Source organism: Theropithecus gelada, chromosome 18 (assembly GCF_003255815.1).
Source record: "Theropithecus gelada isolate Dixy chromosome 18, Tgel_1.0, whole genome shotgun sequence".
Taxonomy (NCBI): Eukaryota; Metazoa; Chordata; class Mammalia; order Primates; family Cercopithecidae; genus Theropithecus; species Theropithecus gelada.
Genome location: NC_037686.1, coordinates 35,035,830 through 35,049,054, shown reverse-complemented (window position 1 = coordinate 35,049,054; position 13,225 = coordinate 35,035,830). Strand labels below are relative to the sequence as shown.

The 13,225-nt window shown below is 34.3% G+C and overlaps 1 protein-coding gene across 1 annotated transcript in view; it reads left to right on the top strand.

Annotated features, from left to right (window-relative positions):
- Positions 1–13,225, top strand: part of RIT2 (Ras like without CAAX 2) — a 377,863-nt gene that overhangs the window by 128,962 nt on the left and 235,676 nt on the right. The window contains exon 3 of the mRNA XM_025365360.1: positions 12,363–12,436. Within this exon, the coding sequence (XP_025221145.1) occupies positions 12,363–12,436 (74 nt within the window). The remainder of the gene's footprint in view (positions 1–12,362; positions 12,437–13,225) is intronic.

Sequence of the window (13,225 nt, the reverse complement as noted above, 5' to 3'; positions counted from 1 at the left end):
CACTCCCGCCTGGGCGACAAAGTGAGACTCCATCTCAAAATAAGTAAATAAGTAAAATACATAATAAAAATAAACAGCTTTATCTGTTATTATTAACAAACAAACCAACCAAAAACTACCATCACAACAACCGAAAATAAAGCTAACCCTCAATCTCTTGCCTGCCCTTCATTGGCAGTTGCCTTTTTGTGAATGATTTGTAGGAATGCTTTACATATTCTGGATATGGGCTGGGCGAGGTGGCTCATGCCTGTAATCCCAGCACTTTGGGAGGGATCACCTGAGGTCAGGGGTTCAAGACCAGCCTGGCTAACATGGCGAAACCCCATCTCTACTAAAAATTACAAAAATTAGCCAGGCCTGGTGGCGGGCGCCTATAATCCCAGCGACTCAGGAGGCTGAGATGGGAGAATCGCTTGAACCCAAGAGGCAGAAGTTTCAGTGAGCCGAGATCATGCCACTGCACTCTAGCCTGAGCAACAAGAGCAACACTCCATCTCAAAAAAAAACCAAAAGCCAAAAAACAAAAAAAAAACACACCATATTCTGGATATGAACATTTTGTTGTTACACCCACTTTATTTCATAAAATGGCTCGTATTTTCATTCTCATATTAAAAATTTTTGATGAACAAATTTTTTTTTGTTTTAATGTAGCTCAGTTTTTATAAATTTATTCCAAGTGGTCAATCACTTACTTTATGCAGCTTTATATTAGTTATTAAGAAGATTTATAACTCTAAGTCATGAAGGTATTCTTCTAAAGTTTCTCCTGTATGCTTTATTGTTTTTTTGAATGTTTACATTTACAATCTAACTAAAATTTCTTTATTGTATATAATGTGAGGTAGCAAATTCCATTATTTTCCAATATTTATATCCAATATATAAATTACAATATTTATGTTCAATTAACAGTTTTATTTTAGAAAGATTTTTTCCACTGCTCAGAAATGCTAACTGTAATATTACAAAAGGATTCATTAGTGTGTAGGTTCTCTATTCTGTTTATTTTTCTACCCATGTGCCAATATCACACTGTCTTAACTGCTATGAATTAATAGTAAGTCTTAATACATGGTAGAGCTTGTTGTCCTTTTCCAAGATTTTCTAAACAAATTCTTGGCTCTGTTCATTTCCATATAAATTTAGAATCAGTTCGTGCATCACTGCTCCCACCCCAAAATCTGTTTGATATGCATTTCTAGATCAATTAGGGAAAATCTAACATCATTACAATATTGAATCATCCAACTCATAAACATGACCTATACTTCCACTTATTTAGATGATCTTTAATTTTCTTCATAACATCTCATAGCTTTCTAACTAGAAGTCTTACAAAAATTTTACAAAATATATTCTTTGGAATTTGATAATTTTTTATATTATAGTAAATTGCATCATTAAATAATCTAATTTCCTATCTCTTTGTTTCTTATACTCACAAATCAATTTATTTTTCTTTACTAAGTTTGTTTCCAGAAAACTCAACAAATTCATTTATTTGATCTAGTTTTTCTATAGCTTCTTTGATTTTTCTACGTGCCTGCCCAAACAATTTTTCATGAATAGTGGCATTTTTTCTGTGCTAAACATTTTTTTTTCACATCAATCATTTTTCTTGTAGAACTAAACAGGTATGAATCACAAGCATGAGGTGAATAAAATTGTTGATACTGACTTTTCTTATCTTGTACCCACTCTCAGAGGGAATAATTTTAGTATTTTTCTCTAAATCATGATGTTAGCTTTCGGTTTTGTTTAGACAGCCAGTAATCAGTAAAGCAAGATGCTTTCTATGCCCAGTTTTCTAATATGCTTTTGGAAATTTGGAGTTTTTAAAACATAAGTGGATACTGATATTTTTAATTAAACTTTTTAGTTTTAGATAATTATAAGTTCACATGGAATTATAAGAAATAATACAGATTGTTTCTTCTTGGAAGTCAAACTATAATAAATGAAAATAAATAAAAACCGGAAATAATACAGAAACATCTCATATCCCTTTATGCAGTTTTCCTAATGGTAACCTCTTGAAAATTGTAACAAAGTGTCACAACCAGGATATTGATATCGATAGTCAAGACACAGAACATTTCACTGACCACAAGGATCCCTTATGTTACCTTATGAAGCCATACCTTTCTCCCTCCACAATTCCTGGCACCCACAAATCTGTTCTTTATACCGACAACTTTGTCACTGAAATAATATTATACAAATGGAATCATACAGTCTGTAACCAGTGAAGATCGGCATGTTTCAATTAGAAAAATTTGAAAAAGATGCACACACTTTATTGCCTGTATCAGTGATACTCCACTCCACTGCTTTTTTATTATTAAACAGTATTCCATGATATGGTTGTATCACAGTTTGTATAACCATTCATTGACTGAAAAATATTTGCTATGTGTACAATTTTTTGCTATTATGAATAAAGCTAAGATAAACAACATGAAAACATTACTTTCTTTGTGTTCATGTGTGAACATGTCTTCATTTCTTTGAAATAAATGCTCAGGAATGCAATTGCTATTTTGTATGATACATATAGAATGCAATTGTTGCTCTGTATGATGCGTGCATGATTAGTTTTCTTTAAATTATTGTAAGAAACTGCCAAACTGTTCTTCAGAGTGGTTGTAACATTCTATGTATCCATCAGCAATGTATGCATGATCCAATTTTTATACATTCTTACCAGCATTAGGTGATGTCACTACATTTTTTATTTTAGCCATTCTGATAGGTATGTAGTGATACTTTATTGTGATTTTAATTTGCACTTATTTAAGGCTAATAATGTTGAACATGTTTTCATGTGCTTATTTGCCATCTATATATAATATTTGGTGAAAATTGCCCTTCCCGTCTTTTGATCACTTTGTAATTGGATTGCCTATTTGTTTGCTTTTACTGTTGAGTTTTGAGAGTTATTTATATATGTTAAATACTAGTTTTTTGTCAAATATGTGATTTGCAAACATTTTTTACTGTTCTAGCTGGTCTTTTCCTCATGTTAATGGAGTCTTTCATAGAGCAAAAAATGTTGATTTTTAAAATTTTGGTGAAGTTCTTTTTCTATAGTCTATGCTTAATATGTCATCTTAGAAATTTAATTCTAAGAGTTTTTGATTCTGAAGATTTTCTCATTTTTTTCTAAAACTTGTAGTTTTAAATTGTATATTCAATTCTGTGATTCATTTAGGTTAATTCTGTGAAAGACATGAGATTAGCTCTAGGATTATTTGTTTTGCCAATGGGGGTTTAGTTGGTCCCACATCACTGGTTAAAAATGCATATTTTTTCCTCCACTAAATTGCTTTTGTGCCTTTGTCAAAATTTAGTCAGTCACATTTTTGTGGGTTTTATTCTGGATTCTCTGTTCTGTTCTATTTTTCTATGTGTCTGTAACCCTTGCCTACATCACATTGGTTTGATTATTGTAACTGTATGATAACTCCTGAAATCAGGTAAACTGATTCTTCCCATTTTATTTTTCTTTTTCAAAATTCCTATTTCTTTCTATTCATTATATTGTGGATTTAATATTCTATTCCAAATCCTTTCTTTTTCGTAAAATATTTTAATTAATTGTGCTATAGATACAAAAAAAGTTCTGCAATTCTGATAAGAATTTTGTTAAATCATGACATAAATTTGTACAGAATCAACATCTTTATTATACTGGGTCTTCCAATCTATAAAAATAATATTTATTTAAATATTTGATTTCTTTCGTTAGTATTGTATAATTTTTAGCATACAAATTATGTATGTGTTTTGTTCAATATACACATACGTATTTAATTTTTGAGCAAGTGTAAATTTGGATAATAATCTCAAAAGACACTATCCTCAATGCCATAATCCCAAAAGTTGAAATCCTGAAAGATCAAAATTCCTAAATCTACATCCCAAAAGTCTAAAATCCCTAACGTCTAAAATCCTGATAATTACAGTATGGGATAACTGTATCATGTTATCTGAAACTATTACCTTGTAATTATCTTTATTTGGACATTAAGTATGGTTTTAGGAAATGTGTATGAGTGTCAAGATGATAAGGAGTGGATTTTTTGGACTTAATTTTAGGTGTCAACTTGACTGGATTAAGGAATATTTAGAAGCCTGGTAAAGCATTATTTTGGGTGTGTATGTGGGGGTGTTCGCAGAGATCACTGGGTGAGTCCGAGTGGACTAGCTGGGAAAGATTTGCCATCAATGTTGGCAGCACCATCCAATTGGCTGGGGGCCTGCAGAGAACAAATGCAGAAGGTGAATTGATCTTTCTCTGAGAGCTGAGACAGACTTTTCCTCTGCTGCTTCGGACTTCAGAACTCCAGGCTCACCAGCCTTTGTACTCCAGGTCTTAAACCAGCAGCTCCTCAAGTCTTGAGGCTTTGGTTTCAGATTAGGAGTTACAACACCGGCTTTCTTGGTACTCAATGTAAAAAGGTTAAACCTTCCACCGTCAATGAAAAGAAGTCCTTTTTGTACATCTGCATTTGTGAAATATAAAATTTCTTAAGATCTCAGCTCTTCAGACGTACATGGTGGTGACCCATCATGGATTCTAGTCAATCTAGCCAGTACTTAGGCTGTTCATGACAGTGCTTCAGTGGACTGTAATTATAAAGCTATGCGCACACAATGAACAACTTTTGTGATATGTGTTTATACATTTCACTTTTTGACCTATTTCTTTATAAATATAGTTTATCTTCTCATAACTGTTACATTCCTGAGACTGTCATTAATGTACCTGAGTGTTTTATGTTTGCAAAAATATGTATGTTATTATAGCTTATTTTATTGCTTAAAGAGACCTATGAAGTATTCTGTCATATTTTTATATTTTTCTCCAAACAATTCCCTTAAAATATGAATAAATATATTTTTAATATTTTTAGTTTTTTTTTCCAGAATTGTATTTCTGGAATTTTGATCTTCTAGTATTTCAGCATTCAAGATTATGGCATTTTGGATTGTGTCTTTTGGGATTATGATTGGCTCCTGGTTTAAAATTTTACATAGCAGGAACAATAGGAAAAATTTCATTGATTTTATCTTCCCAGAAATAGCAGTCTTAGTATAAATCAGACCTTTGTCACTAGACGTTCTCATAGTTTGTCGATGGGCATCAGAGGTACATTGGAATCCTCTCCGAGGGTCCATCAGATGAGGATGAAGAGTCATTAAGACTCTGAGACTCCTACAATTGCCTTGATCATAAAAGTTCTTTTTATTTCTGTGAAGAAATAATACGTATTTAAGCTCATTCTATCATATAAAACCTCTGGAAGACAAGTATTGCAGAGGTCATGGTCTTAGGATCATAAAGCCATTTTCAAGGGTATGTTGAGGGGTAAAAAAGGCAGACCAAGAGATGCCAGGTGCTGGGGAGGAAGAATATCTTCTTTTCCTCTTCCCCTTCATCCCCAAACAATAATTAAGTGAGGCAGAACCAAAGAACTGGAGACATTCAGCATCAGTGACTGTGACCTAGTCCTGTTGCTCATATCTATTTGGCAGAAGAAAGCCAGAGAATTAGGTTTCCAATGGATCCTTCTATTCTCTCAGGTTGAAAGAAAAAGATTAAATATTTCCAACATATGAGATACACCCTGAAGCATTTTCTGTAGATAATGACTTTGGGGAAGAGCAGTTATTTGGCTGTTCCTTCTGCACACTCCTGCCAGGGCTGCATGTCCCCTCATCAGAATATGAGTATTATTCCTTGTCAGGTACATCTCCATCTGCTTGTCCTTGATCTGAGAAGTCATTGTTTAAAATGGCATCTTCCAGTAGTGGTCCTCTGTACCTGCAAATCTCCAGGCAGGGTTCTGTGTTTCCACAGGACATACCCCAGCTTTCCCCTCCTCACTGGGTTTTCTATTCTTGGCAAGGCCTCCTACAGAGTAGTCCAGGAGCACAGACATTCTGACAAGCGTGCTGGTCACTGCAGAATCTGCCTGTGAACACCACAGAAAGTGTGTGATTGGCCACGTTGGGCAGACTTACCACAGCAGTGACATTGGGAATCTCTGGGAGGTATCAGAGAGATGCTGATTGGTAACAACTACCCTATTACCTACCTAGTGGTAGTGGGGTAGTTGATACCAACCAGCATCCCTCTGATGCTAGGGAGATTCCATTTATATAAATAGAAGCTAGTGGGGTAGTTGATTTCTGGGGGAAAGATTTCAATTTCTGTGTAATCTCGAAGCTCCTATTTCTCAGAGACCTATTCTCAGACACTTAAGTAAACTGTACTGAATTATCAATATTGCAGGATGAGAAAAAATGCATGACCTGCCTTATAATTCCTATGAATGTTTAGGGCTTATGTCCTTGTGGCATCCTGTCTTCATCTTTTACTTCTATGATAGGAAAGGGTGTTCTTTACCCTAAGTCATCCCACAAACTCAGTTCAGCCAGTTTTACAAGCCTTTTTCACAGCCAGCAAACATTTCGACAAAATTTTACGACATTTCATTGAATGTTTAGGCTCAAAGGAAGGGTTACATCAGATCTCATTTAACTTCCTTTCTCTTTTCCTGGCAGAGCTCTCCTCGTCTTCCTCCTTCCAAACTCTGTTTTCAATCCATGACTTGAAGAACTGACCTTAGGTTAACATCAGTTCCTCTGAGTGTTCTCTGACATCTCCCTAAATAAGCATCCTTCAAAATACTTCTAATGTAGCACTCATTAAAACATAGTGAAATTGCTTTTGTATGTGTTCCCACAAGATTATAAATTCAATATGGGTGGAAACCACCTGCCCTTTCAACTGTGTAGACTGTATTGCCCTCTGAGTGTGCAGCACCTATTACATACTCAAATTATTTGTATCAATGCTGATTCATCCATGATTTAACATTTTGGTCAAGAGAAAGTGTCCAGCACAGTACGTTGCTAGATACTTCTGTTCTGTACACACACACACACACACGTACCTACAATTGAGATGATTTATTTAAGTAATCCTTTGAGAAAGATCTTATAAATAGATTCTATGAGTCTTTGTACTATTTATTGCCTTTAAAAAATTTGGGTCAGTGATTAATATCTTGGAGGTGTATAATAGCTTGGAGTTATAGAAAAATAGCTGCATTATAATACCAATTACATATTTCAGATTATGAGGCAAACCATGTAAGTAGTATTCAGTCATCTTAAGATATGTGAAAGTCATTTAATGAAAATTTACCATTACATTTCTGGTATTTTTTCTTAGTTATATATTTTGGTGGTCTTATATTATCCCAGCTTTATATTTGCAACTAAAGTATTTTAAAATTATTTAAATGAATATGTTTATTTTGAAAAAAATATATTAGTTGCTTTGGGAAAATGATCCAGAACACCTTATACTTTTTAATTAATCAAAAACTTTATATTTCTGGTTTTTATTGCAAACATATCTTGCCAAAATGTTTATGATTTGCTTGGGAAAAACATTTTCACATGGGTAAATATAAATAGCACAAATAATTTTGTTTTAATTTAGTTTCATGGCTAATTTGAAGCAGTGCTAAATAAAACTCACAACATAATATTCCTTGAGTTTGAATTTTGCTTTCTTTTTTCAAAAGCACTATCTTATGTGCTACTTTTATTGATCCTGATAGAACTCCCATGCATTGACTAGTGTTTACTATTATTGCCATCTTAAAAATAAGGTTTCATGGCTTACCAATAACAGATATTTAGTGATAGATTTGAGGCTTTAATACAGGACTTTAGTGGTTTCTTCTTATGCAATTCTGCTGAAGAGGGACAGTGGAGAAGATATATCCTGAGAAGAAATGATCTCAAATTAAACATTAGTACTTTGAGATAAATTTTAAGGTAGTAGTGCCTCCAAGAATGCAGTCCCAGTGTGCTTTTCTGCACAAATAATATAGCAGGCAGCTGCTACCATTTCTGCCTGATAAAGCTTTGTATACATTTGGCCTCATGCTTGGGAAGATAAATGAGTTCACTTCAGGATTGGGTCTATAGGAAGATGATTGAAATTCAGGGAAGTGTTTATATGCATTCAAGAGAGTATTTCTGACAGTGTATTTCTGCATGGGTGGTCTCAAAGGGAGTGAATGAATGGAAACAGAAAGATTGTTTATGGGGAGGAAATGAAAAGGATTAGTTTCTATGGAGGCCAGGCAGGTGACCTAGATTCCCCACAATGAAATGTGTACTCTGATAGACACTTTTTAAAAGAGAGAAAAAAAAACCTTGGATAAAAGGCCTGTCTTTAGTTTCGAGCCAATTCTCATCAAGTCCCTTTGAAGGGGTTTTCTGATCCCAAGAGAAGCTTTTATTTGATATACGTTTCATGTGCTGGGTTTATCTAGAGCTCAAATAATCACACAGAGGAGTTCTCGCCTAGATTACTCAGCGTGCCCCTGGCCTCAGCAGGCTCTTCTTTGGGGCTTTGAGTTTAAATAAACAAACACAAAATCTGAAAGATTCACTTATAATCCTTGGGTCACAGAGTCCTTTTCAGAGTAACTATTCTTATTTCCCTATGAAATTGAAAAACAACCCCATGCATCTTCAAATAAATTGCAAGTGATTCCACAAGGTTTCTCTTTTGTGAGAGGAAGATCAGTGAAAGTACAAAGAGCAATGGAATAGAAAATAGAAAAATTGTGTGGTTGGCCATATGCTGAATACATTTAGAATGGCTGAGAGTTGCTAAAATCATACTAGATGGAGCACCCTGCAAGTCATACTTTCCACAACTTCTGCCTTCTGGAGCACAGAAGGAATGAATTTCCTTGAAGTGGGATTTATGCTCTTATACATTTTGTGATTTTAACATCTCATTGTATATGTGTGTTTATATGTATGTCTCCCACCATGATTTTACAAACCCCTTGAGAGTAGAGACCATGATTGTAAGTGCCCATGTGTGTTTTTGTGTGTCTTCATATCTCCCACAGCTAGCAATAATCTGATTTGTGAGAGTTACTCAGCATTATGCATTGGAAAAATGCCTCCTGTGGTTGATCATTACTACTTTCTACAACAACAGTTTCTGAAAATAATTCATTTGTTTACTTGTGGCTCACAATCAATAGTATGAATAATTATTGAGTTGTGCCAAAATCAGATGATGTTCTAAAATCTTTTAGCAGTGATTCAGTTTGCTCTTTGCTTATAATATAAATGCTACATAAAACAAAATGTAGATTGCAGCCAGACTCTAGGAGTTTGTGACTTCCAGTTTCGGGAGGTCCGGCTGTGTTTTACAGATAATGTAAAAACTGTGTTTTACAGAAGTATAGATATTTAACCGGCTATGTATAATAAGATTGGCATGAATAAGACCATCAATGAATACAATGAAAGAAGAGCCTTAGAGCTTTATCCAGAGCTTCAGGCCCAGATAACTGTTTCTTTATTGTCTTCACTTGAATGAGCCACAGGCAAGGCAAAGTCTACATTTCTAAAATTAAACATGAGGTTATCCTTCTGCCTCCTCTTTCAGGAAATGTCATGCCCATCTGCCCAACTTCAAATGCAAGAAATCTGAGAGCTTCTCTACTACCTTCCTCCTTCTTGTTTTCTCATCTGATTAGTCACTAAATGCTATAGTTTCTACTTTCTAAACATCTTGCAAATCTGCCAACTTTCCTCCAACCCTAATGCCATTATCTTACACATTATTTCTCACCTGGATTACTACATATCTACTTAATCTTCTTTCTGTGCCTCTAGTCTTCCGCCTTGCAATTCACTCACCACACTTCAGACAGAGTGAGCATTTTAAAATGCACATTTGAAGATGGCATTATAATGAACGCCACATTTCTTAATAAAACTGAACATATTTATCCTTTATTATTTTTTTTAAATACAAGATACTCTTGTATTTATTATACACAAAATATAAGGTGACTTCCTCCCCTTATATCATTTAATCCTTCAAACAACTCCATGACCCAAATACAAATAATTGTACCTTTACAAATGAGACATCTACATTTTAGAGATGTCAAGTGATTTTCCTAAAATCTGACAGCTAGTAATTCTGGAACCAGGGTTTAAACCCAGGCAGTCTGACTTCAGATACCTAATTCAAATACATGACTCTTTTAAATATATTCATAAGTTAATCTGATTTATCTCTTACATTTTGTCAACATTTCTTCTCTAAACTCTAGGATTTAGCCACACTGAAATTAAGTTTTTATTGTTGTTGTTCAACAATACTCTTTTCAACATTTGGGATTCTGATCTGCTTTTTTTTTCTCTCTCTCTCTCTTGCTTCACTTTCTCTTAACTCCTCCTATTCAATTTAAGTGCTCCTTTATCTTTCAAGTATAAGTAGGAAGTAATATTCAAAGGATAAAAAGTGTCTTTTACAATCACAATGGGATAAAACTAGAAATCAACAATTGAAAGAAAACTGAAAGATTTACAATATGTGGAAATTAAGCAACCAATTCTCAAACTGTGAATGAGTTCAAGAAGAAATCTCAAGGGAAATTAGAAAATATTCAGAACTGCATGAAAATGAAAACAGCATTCTAAAACTGATAGGATGTAGCAAAAGCAGTGCTAAAATGGAAATGTCTAACTGTAGATGCTTACGTTAAAATAGAAGACAGATCTTGAATTGGGGTACATGATGTCAGCAAGATGGCAGAATAGGAGATCTCCCGCTCATATTCCCCCATAGCAACAATAATTTGACAGCCATTCACAAATGACTTTGTGGGAACATGGTGGGAGCTTGGGGATCTAGGTAGGAAGTTGTGAAACTCTTGGTCTGGGAGCCCCAGACCAAGGATGAAGATTTTGAGAAGGCAGGCCAAAATCCAGGTGGCAGGCTCACTTACTCTCTTCCCAATTATAGACCCAAAGACAGCCTCATCTCCCTGTGGACTCAGCTATATTTAAATTTGGCCTTAACCTTGCCATCATCACTATCTGCTCAGGGTCCTCTCTGTCTTGAGTAACAGGCCCACTGACCTTGGTCCTGGCTGTGTACTATAAAGCAGCCCATGACCTGGATCCCACACTCTCAGCTATGGTTTGTTCATCCATATGCAAAACTCCTCAACAACATCCTAGCAAACTAAATCCAGCAGCACATCAAAAAGCGGATCCATCATGATCAAGTAGGCTTCGTCCCTGGGATGTAAGTTTGGCTCAACGTATACAAATCAATAAGTGTGATTCATTGTATAAATAGAACTAAAAACAAAACCCACATGGTTATTTATCTCAATAGATGTGGAAAAGACTTTTGATAAAATTCTACATCCCTTTATGTTATCATCACTAATCAGTAGAGGAATGCAAACAAAAAACTCAACGAGATACCATCTCACACCAGTCAGAATGGCCATTACTTAAAAGTCAAAAAAAAATAGCAGATGCCAGTGAGGTTGCAGATAAGAGGGAATGCTTATACACCGCTGCTGAAAGTGAAAATTAGTCCAGCCATTGTGGAAAGTGGTGTGTTAATTTCTCAAATAACTAAAAACAGAATTACCGTTTAACCCAGCATTAACTCTGTAGATTCCTTTGGCGGGTGTGAACATTTTAACAGTCTTTCAGTCCATAAATATCAAATGTCTTTCAACATTTTGTGCCTTCTTTAATTTCTCTCAGCAACATTTTACCATTTTCAATGTAAAAGTTTTCACATCCTTTGTTAATTCTAAGTATTTAATTAATTTTGATGCCATTATAAGTGAAATTGATTTCTTAATTGTCTTTTCATATTATTATTAGTCGATAGAAACATATCTTATTTTTGCTTGTTGACTTTATATTCTACAACTTTGCTGAATTCATTTAGGGTTTGCATGTATGTAATCTTTAGGGTTCTACATATAAGATCATGTTGTCTGTGAACAGAGATAATTTTACTCCTTTTCCAATTGGGATGATTTTACTTTTTCTTCTTGCCTAATTGCTCTGGCTGTGACTTCTAGGACTATGTTAAACAAAGGAGGTGAGAGCAGGGAATCTTATCTTACTCCTGATCTTCTAATAAAAGCATCCAGGCCTTTACCATTAAGATGATAGGATGCTGTTTTGCCCTGCATTGTTAGGAAACAACTAATAACATTTGTTCCATGTTTTTCTCTAGGTAACACCACTAGGGCACTGCAGATCATAAAATTTTCCTGATGAAAGAGAAATCTACTTGGTTTCACCATAAGCAGAAACACTTTCTCCTATAATTTTCCCGATTTACATCATTTTCAATCTGTATATGTTATTTGAGTAATATTTCTGATTATCTTACTTAGTAACTTAGAAATTTTTCTAAAAATTAGTAATGCTTTTCCTGTCACATTTAAATGTAAATGTTGTCTTGTGTTTTTCAGAAGATGCTTACAAGACCCAGGTCAGGATTGACAATGAGCCAGCTTATTTGGACATCTTGGACACTGCTGGCCAGGTAGGTGATGTTCTTAAACCTCTCTGATCTCTGAGTTTATCTTATGCTTTAGCTTCAAATATATTTACCACAAAGGAGAAGATGACTTTATTCAAGCAGAAGAATAATAAATTTGTGATAACAGTCAGGAATTAAATTTAAAAATAATCAACATTAAATGTGACCCATTACTCATTACCAACCAGAATATTTCCAAATTCCCTCAATTTTCTAAAAATAAAAGAGTCCATGTAGGTGTTATATTGCCAATGAAATTATAAAATTTAAAAATACTTTATTATTTTTCCTCAGGTTTACACAAAACTCTGACACAGATCCTGATGTGATAATAATTTCTATTAGAGAATTTTAGTGAATATAAAGGAAGATCTGCTTAGCAGATGTGCTCATGGAACTAAGGCTAAGGAGCCTGATGGAATAAGGGACATAACTAAGATTTAGTATGGTCTAATACGTTAGTTTGCAAACCTGTAGGGAAGAAGAAAATGAAGGAGGAGGAGGAGAAAGAGAAATAATTTTTTGTGATATAAAAATAGAACTAAAATACGACATCACAATTAGAAGTAAGTTGTGAGGAAAGGTGTAAGATTTAAAACATCTCCAAGTCCTAGATGTATTTTGAAGAAGCATGGATATTTTATTTAACTTCATACTTTCAAAATGATTGTGTTAAAAATATGAACTCATATATTAAGTGCTAGACATAAACCATATAATTTGATACAAGCACAGGAAAAAGAGAAGAAAAAATAAAAAGTTGTTAATACAATATAAGACAAAAAAGAAAGA